We start from the raw sequence: 21,199 nt of genomic DNA on the forward strand, positions 1-21,199 counted from the left end.
TTGTAGGAATGATTCAGAAGGATGCACAATTTCAACAGATTTTTTGAGTCACCACCTCCCTTTCTGGAAAGGAAATCTGAAATAAAACTGCAGGAAAAATAGAGCGAATAAAGGCTAACCATATCGGGAGCAGGTGAAAGTACTTTTTGTACCACAGGTATGCCATGTCAGTTGTTGTTTCTGTAACTACTGCCTTTCATTTCTTTTGAAATCAGAACTCTCATTCTGATCATATACAAAATATATTCTTACAACACATGATTAAATCATTAAGCATCAATAACTCAATCTGTCACCTAAATCCTTACTACATTGTGTTTCTTGTACGTTGTCCTGTAAAAGGGAATAAATGCAGATTTTTTTAAATTATATTTTTCTGGTAGGGGTTATGACAACAGTAGCACTCAGTCCTAATGTTTAGAGTTCAGAAATAAGGCTACTTCTGGGTAAAGCCCTGGGAGGAAGGAAAACAGAGTACCCTGCGGAGTCTAGCTTTTAGAGCCTGAGACATTAGAAGTCATTTCTGAGCAAAGCTTCTGGACAAGGACCTTTGTCCTGGGTTCTGGTGAAGCGGTGTGACCTCTGCAGCGAGGAACAGCACAAAGGTACTACAGGGAAGGCTCTTACACTGTTTATGACTCTGAAGCTCAGAAAGAAAAATCTTTTTAATAATGCTTAGGTGGAGCTGACAAGCTTAAACTATTCTCTTGTACTCTTGCTCTCTATTCCGCACCACCCTGTAGCTGTAACAAACTTGGTTTCACTTTCAAAATGGGCCCTTTCTTCCCACTGCATCTGCGTGCACACAGAGAGCCCAGGCTCCTATTCCTTAGGTGCTGTTTAAATGATCAAAACACTGCCTGATCCCTTCTGGTCAGCCTGCGCAGAGTGAGCCCATTCCACAGCCCATGGGCCTCCCCCCTGAAGGAGCGCTGGGCATGATCGCAGCTCTGCCCCATCCTTTCTGAAATGCTTCTGCTCTGCCTCTGCCCTAGCCAGCACCGCAGGCTGCAGAGCAGGAGGGGCATGCACCTCGCTGCCTTTGGGGCTGTGGCCCCCAAAAAAGCTGCAGGGCTCGTCTGCAGCCTGGCTTACTGCTGCCGAGACCGCCCGCAGGGTGCCAGCCGCATGCTCCTGCAGCCAGCCCAGTCTGCAGCGCTCCAAGGAAATCAATACTCACCTATTGACACTGTCTGAGGAACTGACAAGATCTTGTGTTTGAGGATTTTTCCTGTATTTCTCAGCGCTTTCTGCACAAACACCTGGATTTTGCACAGCATTTTTTCAGGAACTTATTTAAGATCAAAACTTGTCTTATTTTTCCCTTCTTTCTCCCCCATGAAGCTGCAAACACTGAAAAAACGATGTTCTCCCTGGAAATAGGTTAGTAAAGCCAAGAGCACAAGAGCACTATCATAACTGATAACATTTTTTTAGTAACATCCAATGAAGGTTTAAATGAATGTAATACTCAGTGCATACAGCTTTGGATTCATTTTATGGATTATCCTTGAGATTTGTAACAGTACCTGAGCCACATCTAGCACAACCATCACACTCAGCATCTGAAGTATCCAGAACAAGCACATCCTAGGATGCCATTCTGCAGCGGGCAAGGTGACACACTTGGAAAGCAAGTCTGAAACCGAAGCACATCTCGCATGCTTCAGCAATTACTAGCTGCAAGTAAACACCTGCCATCACTGGTGTTGTTGCTGTCAGTGTCCCCAGCAGTGACACAGCAGAGGGACACAGGGTTACACAGGAACAGCAGCAGTGTCAAGAAGCAATCGAAGGATCACCAGCACTGATGGAAAACAGACGTGCTGCATGTGGTAAACACCACAAAATATGGTTGAAAAACAACAAACCATGCATCATTCATGCAATGTCCCTGTATATATGTCCAATAAGTGTTTGAACTATGTGACTAGGTATTATTTTTGCTCCCCAAAACCTTTGCCTCGTTCATGATATGGGACTCACAGCACAATTTCCACTTATTCCACGCTTTCCCTTTTGCTCACAGGACAATGTATTATACTCTATCCCAATGTTAGTCCCAGTGCAATGTGATCAGTTGTTCCTGTTGGTTATGAAATGCTTATCCTGGTAATATTTTAGTACTTCACACACAGCAACAAAATTATTTCTGTAAACATAAGTGAAATTATTTTCAACGTAATGGTGAAGTATGTTGTTATCTCAGTTTACCCACCAGTGAGATCCCCTAGCAAGTTTGAAGTCTGCTTCAGAGCATTAAGAACAAACAATTTACATGAAAACAAACATAACAATTTAGCTGTGATGGTTAATATTTGTTTATAGTATTTCTTCAAAGGGATTGGGTCCTGTTTTATTAGAAATTTCTACAGTAACAGAACTAAAATAAGACAGGTGGGATAGGAGCTTATACCCTGAGTCAGGTAAAACTGCCAGCAAGTGAAACAGCCTTTTATAATGAAAATGTAACTACAGCATCCTGGGATTTTCATTAAATAAATGCTGCCAATTGTGTGCATTTCATAGGGTTTATATCACTTAACCCGTAGGACCTTTTAACAGAAAACAAAGGATTGTTGACACAGCTTTGAGACAGTCGTACTCTGGGGAGCACTTCATGAAGCTATAATCATAAATCCTGGGCTTGTAACATCTGTGGAGCAGCAACTTTATCTGTTGACAAACATCAACAGGATCGCCGCTTTCATCCTGCCAGCTTCTGTTATTGTTTTGGTTGAAAGCATGAACTCTTTCCAATTCTGATGAACCCTTTTCCCAGTATACCTAGTATTAGGAAGGGCATTTTAATCAGGCTGGTTTCTCACAAAGCTTTCCAGGCAGTGGCCACGCTGCATTGGTAGGGAGGGTCTGCTGGCCAGCACTCTCACTCGCTTTCTGTCAAAGCCTGGTGCCCGACCGCTGCTGGAAGCACTTGTGACTCCTTTTTTTCGGTTTGCAACATTTTTCAGTTTCAACATTTCAAGTAGAAAGCATCCCTTTAATTATCACTATTCACAAAGCAGTAAACAAAATTTTCATGTCTTTTATCGTTAGTGAGAGAAAATAGCTTGGAACTTTCTAAATTTGGCCCATTCGCATGCTGGCCATAGAGATAAGCCGGAACCCTCTGTGCTGGTACAAAAGAAACTGATACGGTAACGCTGCCACGTTATATTTCTAGCTTTGTACAGATAATTACTCTGGATTTTTGGCTGTGGCTAACGTTTAACAGGAGCAATGTAACAAAATCCTCCTCAGACTGAATCATGGCATAATGAATAGCCTGTAATGCCATGTTTATTCTTCTAAGACGTGCATTTTGTTTTCAGCTTGCCGTGCCAGTGTCCGTCTGGGAGTGACTGGAGCCGCAGCCAGGAGGGCGAGGAGCTGCAGGGCACCGCTGAGAGGAGAGGTGAGGGGCAGAGGTGGCACCGGGCAGCCTGCCTCAGAAATCACCTTTTGGTTACAAAACCCAGCAACCCTCCCCGGGGCCCTGCAGCAGCCGCATGTCTCCCCTCACAGCACCGGGCCTGTCGCACCCGCCTGGCCCCTCAGGGGCACTCACCTGCGGCCGCCACCACCGACCCCAACCCGCCTCAGGGCGCCGTGCCCGCCATTATGCCCAGACAGCCGCGCTGCCCTTGGCAACGGCGACACGACGGGCGTCGGAGGCTGGACTTGGCCGTTGGCCACCAGCCCTTGGCAGTGGAGAGGCCGTGAGGCGGCCATGTGAGGAAGGGGGGCTCACCCCATGCCTGCAGGGCCTGGCTTTAGGATCAGGGGCTGCGAGGGCAATGCCAGCCCTCCTGCATGGGGTCTCTCAGTGGGATGTGACAGCCTCTGGTGGTTTTCTGGCTTGTTTTCTTGCAAAACCTCCTCGCCCTCCCATGAGAGGCAGTGCAATGTAGTAGTGTCAGTCCTGACGCTTACGCTCAAGATCCGTGGGTAAACCAACTTTATAGCTATTTGCAGGGGGCTGTGTGGTAGTGTAACATAAATTAAACATGTTGGGCTTGAATCGAAGCGTAATTGCTCATAGACCTGACTGGGAGGATAAACCTATTTATCAACAGGAAAAATGTCAGTGCCAACAGTCAGGGAAAAATGCTCAATGCTGTTTAAGTGAGTTAAAGGAGAAGCCCTCCTAAAAAACAAACACCACTACCACTGGGACTTCCAAAGCTGTCTGGACTTCTTTTCTGTCATCTGTCGTGGCTAATTTCAGCCTCTAAGTGCCAGTAGCCAATTGGCCCTTAATACTGTTGTTGGGCTCAGCAATTGCCTAGCTAGCCAGGACAGGCTGTTGAATTATTTGCAAAACACCTGTAGTATTAGGAGGTCTGAGGTCAAGTCATTTTTTGACATGCGGTATGTTTCACCAGGGAAGTGGTGTTGTGCAGCTGGATGCATGTCCAACAGAGCAGAAGGGCGGGCGATTGAAGGCACCAGACTGAGTGGTGAATCACAGCAAGAAATACAGATAGATATTAATATAAAGCATTTCATTATTTTCCCTGCAAGAAGTGCCAATTATACAGAACCTACTTCATGGTAGCACACAAACTTGTGTGCTGAGTGTGGACAGTCACAGAGGTGCTCTGTTGGCTTCATTGTTACCTGAATGAATGCAGTCTATGGAGCTCATGGCACACAGATTTTACCCACCATGCCAGCACCTAATAGTGAGATAATCAGTAGTAAATTATCTCCTAACCACATCTGCTCCAAAGAACGTTTTTTACTGAGAAGTTTATGTTTTCCCCTTGTATTACTCACCCATAAACATTAACCTCAATTGGTCCTACAATATACATACCTCATCACGATGGGTAAAGCCTCCATTAATGACATGCTCACTTTAAAGCTCCAAAGTGGTCTAATTACAAATAAAAATATTACACTGCTTAACAGCTGATCCAAAGTGTTTGAAAGCTAAAGGCTGTGAAGTTTGGTTTGGTGCTAGCAGAAGGTGCCAGACTGACAGCACCACACAGCCCCTGTACAGAACAAGTGCAGTAATATAGCTGCCATCCTTGGTACAACTTGCTGTCTTTGTGTTGTGATGGTTTTTACTTGACAATGTGGAAGCACAAGGGTGCCACAAACATCCCACAGCTGATATCTGGAGGGAGGCTGTGCACTCTAAGGGCCCTTGTGCTGGTTGGCACTGGAGAATCCTGCTGACATCAGTCAAAGCTGGGCTAGGCGGTAGCCTGACTTTAGCTGGAAGCTGTTTTGGGAGCTGGATGGTTTATACTTAAGCCTTTTACAGCACAAGTAATTATTACTGTTACTCATCTCTCTGGATTCTGATGCTACTGCAAAATGTCTGCTGCATGGTGCATTACACCCAAATCTCCTCACTCAGATTTGCCAGTGTGAAAGAATGACACAAGCTTACAAATCTGTCTAGTGCTGAAGGTCATCTGGACTGTTACAGCCAGCTGCCAGTTACACTGAAGGAGCATAAAAACCAACCAGGGCAGTAAATCAGGGTGTTAGTGCTGCTAGGTGTCAGAAAAACTCCCTGCACAGCCCATCGCGCTGCAGCAGGGTGCAGTGCAGCCACTACTGCTCAGAGGATGCCTGTGTGACTGGTGCAGATGTGGGTGGATGCAGCGACAGTGACAGATCTGCTACCCACTGAGGCAGCCTGCAGCCTGCTCTGGGGAGTTGTCACTGGGGCCCTTCTGAAACCGCACCCCTCAAGTTAGGGGAAAAGCCTCGTTCTGGAAGGAACAGTGAACTTCTGGGGGTGGTTATCACCTATGCTTTTCCTAAAACACTGTAACTTGCTTATTTTGGATGTTGTAAATGCAGGCTTCTTGTATGTGTCTGTACTTTAACTTGACTTGAGGTAAAGGGTGACTGGGTAAGCAGGAGGCATTCCTCACCCATCGGCGTGGCAAGGTAACAAAGGGCATGGTGGGGCAGTCCAGCAGTTTCCCACTTCCCAGCAAGTGCTTCCTGCATGGGCCAGGAGGAGGACGGGGATCCTAGAGCCAGGTGAGCTTTCCAGTGACAAATAGATGGGCAGGAGTTTGGGTGAAGAATGGGCAGCTGTGGAGGTCCTCAGAGTTTGTCACAAACTTGGCATTATTAGCAATGTTTATTCACTAGAAGCTTCCTTTACTAACCCTGTGAATTCTGTGCTCTGTGAGACCCGCAAAAGAGGAGTTCTGCACCCCTTTCATCAACGTTGCTTCTGAGGGTCTCTCTCCTATTAAGCCCAGGGACTCTGAAATCATTCTCTCTGTTTTTTTTTTTTTAAGTTTACTTGTCTAATGCTATGCCTTGGAGCCCGTGTAATGCAGTGGGAGGGCTCCAGATGACTTTCAGTGGGAGTGCATCAGGCCTGTTAATAAGTGAAGCTCTGACTCTCTCTTGATTAGTTCTTTATCTTCAAATCATAATATTAAAAATCTGAGGGGGAAGATGAAAGATGATCTTTTTGTGGCTGTTTTTCAGTTAGCTTTCACACTGGCAGGTTAGGCAGCAATGAAAATACAAACTGCCTTCATCTGTCCCATCTGTTCTCATCCAGCCTGTCCCTGTACCCCGCGTGAGGCACTACGCACTGCATGTTCTTAGTTTTCAAGACCAAGGAATAAACGTTCTGGAGTGTTGCTCATCTGATATTACAGGAGGCTAATGAAATATTGATCAGATGCTTCACCACATACGCGGCCAATAAAGGAGGAATTGTCAGTTGGAAGTACTTCATCCCATCCGTATCTGGGAGGCTGCTCTCCTGAAGGTGCAGGCTCTCAGCAGCACTGAGGTATTGCTGCAGCTTTTAGAAACGCAGATAGAGGGGAGAGCACGTAATGGAAAGCAGCAGCATCTCCGAGGCAGAGAGGGGGGAGTTGTGTGTTTCCTGGGGAAACATCTGGTTTTCAGAGCTGCTTGTTGAGTTCAGTGCTGCTTACTGTAAGGAAGGGTAATCTGCACAAAGAATGTCTAAGAGCATGAAACGCCCTGGTCCCAAGCAAAGTAAGGCTGCTGAAATCCCTGAGGTCAAACAGGGGGAATTCCTATACAAGAAATCAGTTGGTTCAGTTGGAATAAGCCTCATTCCTGTTCCCTTGCTTGGCCTTGCTCAGTTGTGGTTAAATGAGGAGAGCGAAAGATAATCATCTGATAATCTTGCTGTTGACAGGCAGGGGAACGGGTGGGAGCCCTGGCTTGTCCTTTTACTAAAGTCAGCTGCAGGGATGGGTCCAGCACTTGGGAAGAGAAATAAATGTTCCACAGCCTAGAAAAGGTCAACAAGGTGGCTGTTCCACCACCAAGTGATGGCTGGAGAGGACCAGGAATCATCAGTCTGTTTGCTCATGGTCCCCATGCTCCTGAGTCAGATGTCCAAATTGCCCACCATGAGAAAGAGAAAAACTTTTCTCAGTAATTAATTGCATCCATTAGGAAAGACATCCCAGGTGTAGCATGTGATTTCTGGTTCAGCCCCCCCCCCCCCCCCCCCAAATTACTATACTAGAGCCTTTGGTTTGATATGGGAGACCTGGCACAAGGGAAGCTAATGCTTCATGCTGCTGCCCTGTATCTACCACTGTCACCATAGCTGATCCCAGTTATTCTGGGATCTTCGCTCCTGTAGTTCTTGGATTTTGTGCCATGCCACAAACAAGTCAAATTTAAAACTATTTATGTGTAAACCAGAAATCTTTTCCACAGCAGGTAGAAGGAGACTGCTAATGAAGCCAGCGTGCTCAATTACTGTCGTATGTCACTGAAGTTTTCCTGTTCATACGAACAGATACTTTTTCCATCAGATCTTAACCCCTATAGTAGTATTAAAAACAGAACTCCAGGCTTAGTATGTTCTTCTTAAGCTACAGGTAGCTGCTGCATTCTGGTTCTTGTCACCCTGCTGTTTAGCCCTCTGACTACGTTTTAGGTTAGTATGTTGATTTATCCAGACATTAGATAAATAGATAGAGTTTATTTAGGATTGAATATTCAGTTGTAAATAGAACGTGCTACTTATTTTTCAAAGTCCATCACACATGGGCCTTGTTACAGATTTATCCCTAACACCTGAATAAGCACTGAACTGCAATTAGCCAAGCTACTGTTTCATTGCTAAGAATAAGACTCCGTTACGCATTTAACACTAACTTTCTAAAGTCACTTAGCTACATTGAAAGTGTTTCAAGGTCTGTTGCTCATTCCCCATTTTTCCATCAGCCTCTTCCTATCACCGCTAATAAATTACTATTTAGGCTCCTACACATAAGATGCTTTCATCTCTGCCATACTGATCTCAGGTATGCAGTTTCCCTGTAGGATATGCTCCATTTTGCCTCTGTCACGTCTCTAACACAGTAATTTGGTATTGTATTAGGAAAAGCCGCATTAAATTTTCTAGGCAATACCTAAAATAGCATAAGTGGCCCTGTTCTTTTTCCAAAAGAGAAATACAGTTACTGGACAACTGTGTGAATTTTAGTTGAGGCCCTACATGTTCTTCTGTACGAACAAGTGACAGTTCTGAGCAGGGAGACCCTCCAAAGTTTGTGTCAGTCGGTGTCGTAACGTGATTTCTGGGGGCATTATGTGGAGCCATGGCTTTCACAGTTAAAAACATTTCCTAGCCTGAGTCACTAAATGATACCAATGCTGGCTATTTCAGCTTGACTTTACTCAGTGCATAAGACAGAAAAAAATCCATCACAGCAGTTGGAAATAAAGCACATACAAGCACCAGTGCTTTTTCCTTTAGCCTTGCTACCATGTAACGTGCCTTGGGTGCAGGAGACATTAAAGCATCAACTATAGCATCTACAACTTCATTGCCATTAGGGCTTCCTTCGCTGACAATGCTGTTGAAAAAGTTTGCTCGCTCTTGAACGTACTCCTTGTTGTAAGCTGCCTTTTCCTCTGCGCTGAGTTCATTCCAAATCTCTTCGGCACTGACTGGTGGCTGAATTTGGGTAGAGCGTGCATAGTTTCCTGGCTGAATAATAGAGACCTGCAAGCGAAATGGAAAACTTACCAAAATGCAATCGGTCATTCTGAATTCAACTCAATACCATAAACAGTAAAACAGATCAAAAGCTTTCTGCAAACAGATCTCTTCCAGAAAATGCTGCTTTGTGGAAATTTTAACCTTGAAAACTTCACTGAAATCAAATAAATTCCCGTGAAGCATTTACAGTTGCAGAGGTGCTTTATTCTGGCTTCCTCATTTCACTCTGGTATTCATGTTCTTGTTTTGACTACTCGGCACACCTTCACAGAATGCCCGAGTGCATCGCTGATTTGTATGGCACGCTTAGCAGTGTAAATGTTGTGACAATACTGAGGCAAAGCATTTCAGTGTGACTTTGATGTTTCCGAGGTGGAATACTTTGAATTTTTTACTTGGTGGCAAATCTTGGAATTGGCAAATTTTTGCCCCGGTTTGGAACAAAAGGGGATGTCAAAGAAACTTAGCAACTTTTGGGGAAAGAAGTGCCGTTTTCCCCAAGTGGGTGTAATTAAAAGGAAATAGGTATAGTTAATACAACGGGTACAAAGAGGGCCAAAGGCCCCACTCCAGCGAAGTCATTAGCAAATTTCCACAGATTTCTGTGCATGTAGACTTAAATCCAAAGTGCACAAAGCCTTTGCTGCTCAGCCTGTTTCCTTTGCATGTATTATTCTGCTGTTCTGCTGACTTCCAGGGAATTTCAGAGCAGGCTTGGCACTCACAGTGTGCACGCTTTTCCTGGAATACCTCAGCTAGCTGCTGGCTTGTTAAAACTGCTTGCGGATGTGCAAACAAAGCAAAGAATCTCCGTGGCATTTAACTGACCCGATTCCTAGAGACTATAACACAGTGGGAAGAAGAACGGTGCTGAGCCGTGTAAGAGACTTGGGGATCTGACAGACATTCTTTGGAAATCTGTGTTAATTTCAAACCTTGATGCCCCCAGTCTGCCTTCCAGCCCACCTACCAGAGGCTGGGGCACCATCACCGATACGTGCCGGGGCCACATGCAGACAGCAGGAGGGGTGCAGCACACAGCGGGGAACACCTGAGAGTGCCTCAGGCAGGCTGGCCATGGGGCATCTTGCAGAGCCCTCACTTTAGGTGCTCTTTTCAGCAGTGTTCTGTATTAACCGAGCTAATCCCAATAGAAAACTTCCCACATTCACTTTAAAGAAAGGCTTTGAACACTTTTTGGAGTTGTCTAGAAGAGATTACACTTTTTTTTTTCCCCCCGATTTTCTGTAGGGTTTTGCTAGTGGAAAACACGCTTTGTTTCCTGTAGGCAGCCAGCTTGCCTGGCCAGAGTTCAGTGGGACAGAGCCATGGCTCCATCTGTCCCTTGCCACCCCTGGGCCACCACCTCCTGGCAGGAAGATGGGAGCAGCAGGGCAGGGGAAGGGAGCAAAGTGAAGAGGAAGCGTGTGTTCTGCAGGCTCTCTGCAGGGTAGGTCCCGCAGCAAAGGCCAGCCAGTGTCTTGCACACTGTGAGAAACAGAAAAATAACTTTCATAGATATTCTGGAAATGTTTGTCAGTCTGAGCTACCATATTGTGTGCTGGGGTTATTCTGGGGGTGGGAACGGTAAAAATCCTAAAACACCACAGTAGTTAACCTGTTAAACTAAGCTCTTCCATCCATTTGAGATTATCCTCAGCTAATCGATTCAAATCCTCATCGTGCTGTGTGGTATTAGGATGTGTGAAATCACTTGCGTTTTATATCATGTTATATTTATCCAAGAGGGGCACTTAATAGAGGCATAGCAGCAATTCCTTCCAACACAAAACTTACGAACACTGCTCTAAGTCTGTGCATGTAAAAAGTACACCAATGTAAACCCTCCAGGGAGGGCTTTCAGTGTTTCAGAAGTGTTTCAGCAGTGGAGTGATTCCAAGGAAAAAGCCTAGTGAAGCTACTTAGTGATCTAAGCTTCAGGTTTGACTATCAGCGTTTCTTAGGTAGAGCACTAAGAGCACTCTTACAGCCTCTTAGGTGAAGAGAATAAAAAATTACTGTGCATGAATACTGCCTCTTGCAGCGTAGCTGTTCCCAGAAAAAAAAAATAAAAATAAAAAATAAAAAAATAAAAATAAATAAATAAATAAAAAGAGCTTTTAAGCACTGATGTGAGAAAAAAAGAGAGAGAAAAAAAAAAAAAAAACTTAAGGTAGGTGACAAGCCTTCCTTCTTGCTGAACGGTGCTCACACCTGGGCTCTTTGTTCCTGCAGCTACTCTGGAAAAGTTTCAGTTGTTTCATATTATTACAGGCTCTTCACAGAGCATGGCACAGCTCAGGCAGGCCTGTCTCAGAAAGTTTTTCCACTATAGAGGATGTGGAGAAAAGGCAGAAGTTGCAAAGTTGTCACAGAGATGGTCTTCCCTCCACCTAAATTTCCACCCACCTCCATTGTTCAGTATTGGTAGAAGCTACTTGCTTCCTTCCCACAAAACGATGCATTTCAGCTCTGGAGGAAGATTCAGGAGTGAAACTTGTCTCTTTCTCATACAAAAACCAAGATTTGAAATAGCAGGAGGTGTCACCAAACAGCTGCTTACTGCATTGCTTACCTGAACACCAAACTTCTTCATTTCCAGTCTTAAGGCATCACAAAATTTTTCAATAGCTGCCTTGGTCATAGAATAAATGCCATTTCCCAAAGCAAAATAGGCAATAATGCTGGACATGAAGACAATACGTCCTGGAAAGAAAACAGTGCAAATAAATTTTCACTCTCAGTCTTTCAAACAGAATTGATGTACTGCAGTCTTCTGAACTGCTAGCAATGTGGTATTCAGCATGTTGCTATTTTACTGTGCAAGATGCCAAAGCTGGGCTGTGTAAATGTGCAGTCCCAGCAAAACAGGTCACTCAGCTCTGTAAAGCCGAGAAATTCATGCAGAAAAACTTCCTTCCATCTAGTGACAGATGCGGGACTAGACAAAGCATAACACATTCCCAACGTGCTGCTTATTCCTTCTGAGCCAATTGACTCAGATGACAGAAGATGAAAGAGATGGAAGCAAAGCATTCCTTTAAAATCTTTACACTGAAAAATAGTAATAAAAGACTAGTAATAGGAGAAGAACTGCAGAGGAGAGAAGCAGATGATTTTCCTTTTGGTGGCTACATGCCTGTGAACACCATTTTTTCTGTGCTAATGATGTCTCTGCGCTGAGTCCTGTCTTACAGCTGGGCATATAAAGTCCAGATCAGATTGCGCAGCGATAAGCTTCACCAGAGAAAGTTGACTTGACAAAGTGTGTGCAGCCTTACCCTGCCATGCTGTGACTTCCCTTTGTATCTCGTGCCAAGCGCCTGCATGCGTTAAGCAGCAGAGATTTTTGATTTGAGGCATTGGGCTACGGTCTGTTCGCATCGTTTACTTGTCATTTTCCATCAGTCATACCACAGAGTAAGAGATGTGTGAATGTGGTGTATATATTTATATCTAATACGTACAAATACTGGAGGTGAGAGAGAGCGTCCTGGTAGCTGACCACTGCGAAAACGCAGCGCCATTCCTACTGCTGCCACAGATGCAGAAAATATCTGGGTTCCAGACCTAACCAAATGGTGTGGGGCTACCAAAAGGGTATGGTGGGAGTGCAGTGAAATCTGTCATTCTGAATTAGGTTCCCTGCCTTCCTACGCAGCATCTGGGCTACGTCTTGTATGCGACGGTGGGAGAGGGACGACCAGCTCGCTGATCGAGGTGCTGCATCAGCTGTCCTCGCCATCTGGGAAGGCTATGGGGGATGGTGCTCCTCTCCAAGTTAGATGTGTGGTCCTAGGCTGGAGGGAAATACCCCCTGTACGAGTACCAATAACCCTGAAGCTTTTCTTGAACAGTCGCCCATCCTGAAACGGCAGCCAGCCACTTCCACAGGGACACGGCCGCTGGGTAAGAGGCAGTAGGATGACCGCTGCCTCCTTTTCCCACTCGCTAAGCAACGTGGGGCGTGTACCCAGGAGGTGGGACGCATCATTTATCTTCTCTCTTTACCTCAGGTAACTGAAACCTGGCTTTCCCTGGAGAATACTAGGAGTTATCAAAGAGTTTTAGGGCATCGCAGAGTTCTAGCATTTAGTAGGACATCACAGAAAGAAAGTGGTATCTTCTCACGTAATAGCCACATAATACGTCTGCTGTTTCCCATTGGGGACATTCTTTTACAAAAACACATTCAGCTTGCAGTATTTAAAGGCTTCTTTTTTCTTGCATCAAAATATCAGCCAAAGGTAACCAAGCAGGAAGAAGCAAGAATCCTTTCATCTTACCAGCGTCGTGTGTGTCAGTGACCTCTGGGGACTCCAGACGAGAGCTAGCCCCTACCAGGCTCGATGCCGTGCACGCACAGTGGAACAAATCCTTGCCTTAAAGAGCTTACAACTTAAACAGACAAGCTAAGCAAAAGGGGGAGAAAGGAAAAGGGTATCTTCGTTTCCCAGATACAGGGGGGGGACAAGTAAGGAACAAACTGCAAAGCAACTGAGGCATGCTGCAGTGCTGCAGAGAGCTATTTGAACCATTTCTGATCAGAAGAAAGGGCAAAGCACATGCGTACAGAGCTTCATGCAAACACATTTATCCCATTTGCTACCCATGTGTCTCTGTATGGCACTGGTTCACATACTTGGAGTTTCCTGCCTTAGGCCATAGGATCTTGCTAGGCCTGGAACTGGCAGCAGGATGGCTCTAGTTTACCTCTGTAGGATCATCCTTCGTCTTCTAATTGCCACACAGTAAAACAGTGAGGCCTAAATAAAAAAGTTAAACAGGAGTTTAATGGATCTTTTTTTTTTTCCTGATTGGCAGTGCTTACAGAGCCTTGCCTGAGCTTCACAACCTGCTGTAAGCATTTCTTTTTCTCTCCGTTTTGAGTCAAATACTGAGATAATTCCTTGTTGGCAAATAGTGGGGGTTTTATATATCGCAAAGCCAGAATCTTTAAGGGTTATTTTCTCCTTATGACTTTACCCTCTTTTCAGGATCAAGTTGCTCTTTCAGGCCACGCAGAAGGAAGCTGTCATTTCAGTTCAACGAGAGACAATTAAGGCTTCTTTTATAGGTGCTACATTACCCTGATTATAGTAAGCTAATTATTCTACAACTCTAAATAACAGTGGATTAGCATTACCCTTGTATTTCCTTAGAAGGGGAAGAAATGCCAGGGTTGTCCTGATGCTCCCAAGAAGATTCACATCTGTAAATTTTTCGTATTTTTCCATAGACAGCCATCCTGTCTCGCCAAATGTTGATATTCCTGCATTGTTCACAAGCCCCCAAAAACCTAAAGAAGAGAAATGTCTTAGCAAGCATCTTTTACAGAAAAACAACCACCTCTAGGTGACCAACCAACATGAGTGATCTGAAGCCTTGAAAGCAATTTTTCAGTTGCATTATTTTTGTCTTTTCTACTGATAAGCACAGGCACGTTATGTTTAATGAAGGAATGCAATTGTGGCCATTAGCTGGACAATATAAGTCTCAGTGCTATTTAATAATCACTCACTTTATAGTCTTCTTAAGTTATTTATGAATAACATGATCTGGGAGACTACTTATTACTGCCAATGTGGTGTATCATGCTATTTTAATTACTTGAATCCCACTGTGTGCTACGAGCAGCTTTGTGAAAATTACGTTAAGCAGTCTAAAGGCTAAGGGGTAATATTTTCAAAGTGCCTGACTAATTTAGGAGCCTACATCTTGGCTCCTTTTCCAGGAGGTTGAGCATCAATTCCTTCTGAAATCAGCCACAGTCGGGTACATGTGCACAGCACCGGGTAACGTAACCAAGGTCGGCAGCTCTAGCATTTTCTGGATTTTGTGTCTTGGCTAGCTCTATTCCCCAGGCAACAACAGGGCTTGGCACGAGGAGCCCAGCCCCAGAAACGCAGGAAGATTTCAGCATTCTCAAGCAGATCTTTACAGGCAGAGGAGCTTGTTCTGACCCAACCCTGCTCCGAGCCCTTTAGCCCAAAGCCACAGACGGTTTCATGTGAGCACTGCACAGAGCCCTGGCTGTTGGATGTGCTTGGTGTTGGAGCGTGGCAGTGCTGGCAGTTTGGAGCTGACGCTGCCTAAACGCTGATGAAGCCGTGCTGACTTTCCTGGCCCACAGAGCCCATAGCTGCAGGTGCGTGGTAAAGCAGTGACACGGTGCTTCTGGAGACACTGCTGTTTCTGTTCTCAAATCCTGACTACGGGGATTTCTAGGTGAGCAGCAGGGTAATTAAGAAATACATGGAGTGGCCTGAGAAATAGCTAGGTTTACTATTTTAAGAGGTGTTGTGCATGTCTGTTTGAGGCAAATGACTGTTTTCTGATGCCTTCCACAGGACCTCCAGGTCTAGGTTTCTGGTGAGGCAGTGGGTAACAGTGCCTCTCTTCCTTCCTCTGGCCAGAGACTCTGTGTGTGATGTCTCCTGTACCCATGGGGGCAAAGATGCTTGCAGGAGGCCTTTGGTCACCCTGGAGAAGGTGCTGCAGAACCCCTTGGGCTGACCTCTTTTCTTTCTGAGCTTCTCTGACAAAGCTCCTGTGATGGCTTCACTGTATCATGGTCCTTCCAGAGCCCTGCCAAGAAATGCTAATACAGGAATTCATTCACAGCAATAGTTAAAGCTGAAATGGACAATTTTCTAGAATTAGTTTGTAAAACGGAGCTCTGTAAGATCTCCTAACATATATATACTGCTTGTGTATACTACTACAAGAGAACCCTCTTTCCCCTGCCGTTGCCCTGTTCTAGGCCTTCCAATCATTCTTTGGCTTTATTTCCCCATCTTAAAATGGAAGCAGCACCCTGGAACTGATCCCCTTGTAAAATGCTGCAAGATCAATGGATTAGCATCCTCTGAAAGAGCCAATTATCAGTAGTTGTACTCGCGATCTGATCTGCAGATGGACTGAGTAGCTGCATACCCCATCTGTTTCCACTTAAGGGTGCAGGTATCTGCACTCAGGTTTATTTTTAAATAAGCTAGCTCTAACACAACACAATCTAAGGCCTGACAGCATGGCCAAAGCTGTTCCTTGATCTTCTGAACTTTACCTTTTCTAATTAAAAAAAGTCATCTTGCTTTTGCTACTGCATCCTGCACAGCGCAGCGAGAACACTTGCTCCATGTACCCCAGGATTCATTAGGACTTCAGAAATATGGCCATTGGACTTGAAGAGATTGATTTTCTTCCTCTTTCTCTGAACTATGAAATGCAGAATTTGGTTTGCAAGGCAAAAGTTTTCTCTTCAGCCACTTGCCAGCTTTCTCTCGTGCACTTCAAGGACTGGAGGTTGTTAGTGCTGAGGCCAGCCCATGTGTACAAACAGGTAGGGGTCACAGAAAAAAGGCTCCTTCTTTCTTTGCAGTGGCCAGATCAAAAGTCAAGAGAAGACAAAGTGGCTTGAGTTAAACTGAAAGAGACTTTTTTGAGGAAAAGATTAAGTGAAACATAAAAAGAGCCTTTGGTTGGGGTCAGCTCAAAGCACTTTATTTGCCCTCAAGTGAAACATACTGTTCCTCAGCAGAACGTTTTAGCATCTCCAAATGGGAAATTTTCTGAAGTTTTCTACAAATTTTTCTGACACTACCGTGTATGAATCAATTTGCCAAATTCTACCCAAATAATGAGCAGTTCATTACTGCCACATACTTTTTTGTTTTTTCAGAAAATCTACTATTACATGAAAAACAACCTGTCCAGCTATGTAGTAAGGTTACTTAAATCAGCTTTGGTCCTCCTTTCTTGAAACGCTTGAGGTAAAAAATAATGCTATAAACCTGCCTGCAAAATATTTTGTATATTTGCTTAGACAAGTGCAGCTTGGGGAACCTGAGCAATACAGTCCTTAGAGAGAAATTACCAAAAAGCCTGGCTCCCTGTTCCCCGGGTGCCTGATTCTGTACGGAGATTCCCAAGCACCACGTATCACACACACGTAATGCTTTGCTGAATCCTGCAGGGGAAGGGATCCCTGGTGGCAGTTGTCAGGCGTGATTTCCAGCCTAGGGTCTGGTCAGATGCAGGAGGATTTCTTGCGTTCATGTTAACAACAGGGAGAAATCCAGAGGCAATCTGCAATATGGAAATGTAATGGCCATAAGAAAGCTCAAGGAAGATCTGAAGATCTGTGCATCTAGTGAAAGCCTTCTGCTCTGGATGTCCTGACATCCAGATGTCCTTGGCAGAGCCTGATGGAGTCTTTCATACCCAGAGCCAGTCAATTCACTGCCTCCTAGAAGGACACAGCACAAGTGAGACTGAACAGCCCAAGGAAAGAGACATCGCATTTTCTCAGAGTGCCCATGCACAGACACGGTAGGAAAAAGCAGCTGGTGTTTGATCTGGAAGGCAAAATTTGCTCAGACTGCCAAAACAGAACTCAGTCCAAGTAGGGTTAGGAAGAGGGGTGTCAGACTACAGCAGGCAGGGAATAAATAAACTGGAAAGCAGAACTGGACGTCAAAGAGATTTTCGCTGATCTCTGCGTTGGGAAAATGGATTCTGAGGACAAAGATTAAGAGAGATAGCAGGGGATCTAAAGAATCACTTTAGGAAACCTAACTTAAGATTAGTGAGGCTTTCAGGAGAACACTCGCTCTTGCATAACCTCCCAGATAATTTCCACGTCAGCGCATGTTGGCCAAAAAGCACATCCAAAGTCTGTGTCTAGGCCCAAGAGGTGCCTGATGTTTTTCCAGAAACTCTTCAAGTTTTCTTCCTGTTCAAGTCAATCAAGCTGTGTGCTTGCAAGACACAGTTCTGTGTGCGTTCACATTTCTGTGCAGGTGCCTGCACACAGGTAATACCTGAAGTCAGCCACATTTTCTAAACTCGAATGTCTGTTTTTGATTTCACTGCTCTTTGGAGTTTCTCATCTAAACTGAGGCCACACCAAAATGGCATAAAGAGAAGAGGGAACAGCCCCTAAAGAGATCCCAGTGGCTCTGGTGGCTGAAGCCTCTTTCTCAGTTTCTGCAGGGAGCCGCTGAGCAGAATTATCCTGAGCTGAGGGAGGGGTCGGAGAGGCAGAGCCGGAGCTGGTCAGCAGGACTTAGAGGCTGGCCCGGACATACAGACCCCGTCCAGTAACTTTTGTAATGGCAGATGCTTCCATAGCTTTTTAAGTAAGCTAACCCCTGATTTACTATCAGAGTAAATCATGCTGATTTATCTTTGACACAACCCACTGAGTTTCTGCTTTGGTTTGAATGCTTTGCACAAAAATGAAGAGGAGATTTATAGCTGACAAATGCCTTCTTAAAGCAGCCTGCTGGGCTCATCACCTGCTCTTTTTCTCCCTTTTACTAGCGTCTGACAGGTGCTCGATCTTCGGTGTGGTTGGTCTCATACTGTAGGCCCTGGCTGCTCTATGGTCCACTAGGGAAAATGCCCTCAGGTTTCAATTATCGTTGGTTCAGAATTCTCTTTCCAGTGTGTGTGTGTGGGGGGGGGGGGGGGGGGGGGGAATTAAAAATTTAAAAGAATCTTTGACCCAAATGTAAACAAATTACAATGACTGTCTTTACCAAATCAAATGGCTCATTTGAGAGTTAACCTTTAGTTGAATCATTAAATTGAAACTGTTCTCGTAAAGTTAAAATACCAAATAAAACACATCTATTTTTGGAGATGCCAGGAGGGAACATTCCTAATGATTTTTTTCTGTATAAAGACCATAGAGTATCCTTACAGTTTCATTACGTTTGAGATAAAAATAGTTATGCCCGTGTACTTTATAAATTATGAAGACAACTTGTGGCATTCACTCCATTAATACCAGGTATTAAAATAACTCCTTTGCGCCTTCTTATTTAATAAACCTAGGAAGAAGACTACTTGATAATAGGGAGTGTCCCCATATGGCATATGTTCTATCGGGATCTATAAAATTATGTTCTCCTTTCTGTCTTTGCAGCATTCCCTCACGATGTTGCGGCAGAAAAGCTGACCTCTGGAACAAGGTTTCCTAAGGACTGTGCAGTGCGCTGAGGGCATATGGGCCGGGCCAAAAGCCCGGTGTGTGCACAGCATCCGCACAGCATCCGCACAGCATCCGCACTGCTGCACAGCTCATGTCCTCTCCGGCCCCTCCACCGAGCCCTGATGTCTCTGGAGAGATTTGCCTTGCTCTGGAGGCATGCCCACATGCCTAGAAGCAGCAAGGACAGCCAGCAAGGTGTCCTGAACTTTGGACTCCAGAGTCTACACGCTAGCATGAGCGTGGCCATTGTGTAAGGCACCAGAGCCACAGGATAAATTATTTGTAACCCAGAGCTTGAGGCGATGCAGACCCTGTGCCCCCTCTGGCTCTAAAGGCTTTGTGAGTCATCTGCACTGGCCCTACACCTTGGAAGGAGCCTGAGGAAGGCTCTGCCTCTTAATCAGATAAGGTCAAGATCAACCATAAATACACATCCTTAATGAGCAGCATGGAGGCTTCTTCTTACCTCACCTCTGATTTCAACCCATTCCCAAGGTACCGCGTCGCGTGTTCTCATTTAGGATTTAGGTTGCCTACACTTACTGTGCAAGCTGAAATCTGTCCGTTCTCCTTGGTGTATGCTCCTCATAGGGTGCCAAATTGCCCGCTTTCCTTCCAAGCAACCCTTCCTTGGAGCAGCTTAACAAACCTCAAGTTGTACCAGGAGGCAAGTGGCGCAGCAGCTGCCCTCTCCATGGACTCATCCACTCCCTCACAAACCATGCCTAGGAAGGTGCCACCATCCCCACCACCCCCCGTGCAGGCACACTTCTGGTTCTTTGCGGCGTTCCCTGGCGTTTCCCCCTGGTGCCAAGCCCAGGACGCGCCCCGCGGCTCTCCAAACCCTCTCCCTTCCCCGCCGCGCCGCGCTCAGCCCGGCTGCGCGCACATCCCCAGCTCCCCGCTCCCCTCTGCCAGCCTCCCGCAGCCCCGGCTCGGCTCGGGGGACCTCCTGCCGCTCACCTGTGTCGGGCAGGTGGCTCAGCACCAGCTCCTTGGCCGCCTGCACGTCGCGGCCGCAGGTGACATCCAGCCGCAGCACCCGCAGCCGCCCGGCCCCGGCGGCCGCCTCCCGCTGCAGCCGCCGCGCCCCGGCGCCGCCCGGGCAGAGGCAGCCGGCGAACACGGTGAAGCCGAGGCGATGAAGGCGCAGCGCCAGCAGGTGCCCGAAGCCGCTGTCGCAGCCGGTGATGAGCACGGCCCGGCCGGCAGGCTCCAGCCGGTGCGCCCCTCGTCGTCCCAGCAGCAGCAGCAGCAGCAGGAGGAAGAGGAGGAGGAGGAGGGCTGTGACCCACATGCTGCCCCACCGCACCGTGTGGGTCCCAGGCGGCGGCCAGCAGAGGGTGCCCCCGCTTCAAGCACCGCCCTCGGTCCAGGCGGGGTCTCCGGGGGGTTCCCCCGCCGAGCTGCCCGCCCGCTGCCCAGGGGTGGTGGCTTCAGGTGGCTCCTGGCCGCATCGCTGGGGCCAGAAGGGAGCTGGAGTTGCGCCGGAGCTCCCATGGGCAGTGCGAGGTGTCCTCCAAGTGTGTGTTGGCACTGCGGGAGATTTTGGCCCTAGGGCATGAAATGAAAGCATCTCAAGTGTTTCAGGATCCATGCGATCGGGATTTGTAATCCAGCTTCTTTCCTATGCTCTAGTTGGCCTGTTAAGTGAGTGGGGTTTGCTGTGGTGCAGGTTTGTGTCTGCTGTGCTGTGTCAAAAGGTGTCTATAGGGACTGCTCGGCAGGGGCTCCCTTTCTGTTTCTGACAGTCCTGCTTTGCTGAGCAAAGATCCCCGAGTGCCAAGACTACAGGAGACATTTGGCTAGGCAGCGTGTTCTCTGCCCTTTCTTTCATCTGAGGAACTCTCCAAGCAGCTATCTGAAGGGAAGGTATGTCACATCTGCCTCCTCTGAGTAAAATGAAGTGCTTGAAAGAACCAGGTGCCTTTATCATTGACTGTGAGTTAAAGCTGGCCTGTAAAAAACACAGAGTCATTCATCGACACATAGACAGCATCAGAGGAAGCAGCTGGACTTAATACACACAGGGATATTCCTAGGCATTTGCCTGATTTGCATCCCTGTAGCTCCACAGTCAGCCTTGTTCTTGTTAGGAGCTTGTTTGTCAAACAGATACTGCCTGTCCCTGGCCGTGGCAGGGGTGTTCCAGAGTTGGCAGAGCCGTGCTGGGCATGAGTGTCCAAAAATGGCACTTGTCCCTGGAGGCAGCC

General features: G+C 46.3%; 2 protein-coding genes and 1 long non-coding RNA gene across 4 annotated transcripts in view; 1 reads left to right on the plus strand and 2 right to left on the minus strand.

Moving 5' to 3' along the window:
• ANKEF1 (ankyrin repeat and EF-hand domain containing 1) overlaps positions 1-4,790 on the minus strand; it is an 18,474-nt gene extending 13,684 nt beyond the window's left edge. Inside the window, exon 1 of one of the 2 annotated variants that reach the window (XM_084514692.1) lies at positions 3,569-4,790. In XM_084514692.1, coding sequence (XP_084370818.1) covers positions 3,569-3,732 — 164 coding nt within the window. In that variant the 5' untranslated portion in view covers positions 3,733-4,790. The remainder of the gene's footprint in view (positions 1-3,568) is intronic. The other variant, XM_084514693.1, reaches the window with a different exon arrangement.
• The window catches only part of LOC311434496, a 20,676-nt gene extending 1,244 nt beyond the window's left edge, over positions 1-19,432 (plus strand). Inside the window, exon 2 of the long non-coding RNA XR_014691536.1 lies at positions 18,921-19,432. This is a non-coding gene — a long non-coding RNA (uncharacterized lncRNA). The remainder of the gene's footprint in view (positions 1-18,920) is intronic.
• On the minus strand, positions 7,949-20,501 carry LOC311434492 (D-beta-hydroxybutyrate dehydrogenase, mitochondrial-like). The gene is made up of 4 exons (XM_084514694.1): positions 19,950-20,501; positions 14,136-14,288; positions 11,565-11,695; positions 7,949-8,992 (listed from the first exon to the last, which is right to left on the minus strand). Exons 1-4 carry the CDS (start codon positions 20,281-20,283, stop codon positions 8,645-8,647), a joined length of 966 nt encoding a protein of 321 aa, XP_084370820.1. The 5' UTR covers positions 20,284-20,501; the 3' UTR covers positions 7,949-8,644.
• Between the last annotated feature and the right edge of the window lie 698 nt (positions 20,502-21,199).

This window comes from Aythya ferina, assembly GCF_964211825.1.
Source record: "Aythya ferina genome assembly, chromosome: 3".
Taxonomy (NCBI): Eukaryota; Metazoa; Chordata; class Aves; order Anseriformes; family Anatidae; genus Aythya; species Aythya ferina.

Coding starts and splice junctions, on each gene's coding strand:
- LOC311434492 (XM_084514694.1), bottom strand. CDS start 20,283: ATGTGGGTCACAGCCCTCCTCCTCCTCCTCTTCCTCCTGCTGCTGCTG. Junction 11,696..14,135: donor CCTTCTAAGGAAATACAAGG/GTAATGCTAATC, acceptor TTTTCTTTCCAG/GACGTATTGTCTTCATGTCC. Junction 8,993..11,564: donor TGAAGAAGTTTGGTGTTCAG/GTAAGCAATGCA, acceptor TTTCGCTTGCAG/GTCTCTATTATTCAGCCAGG.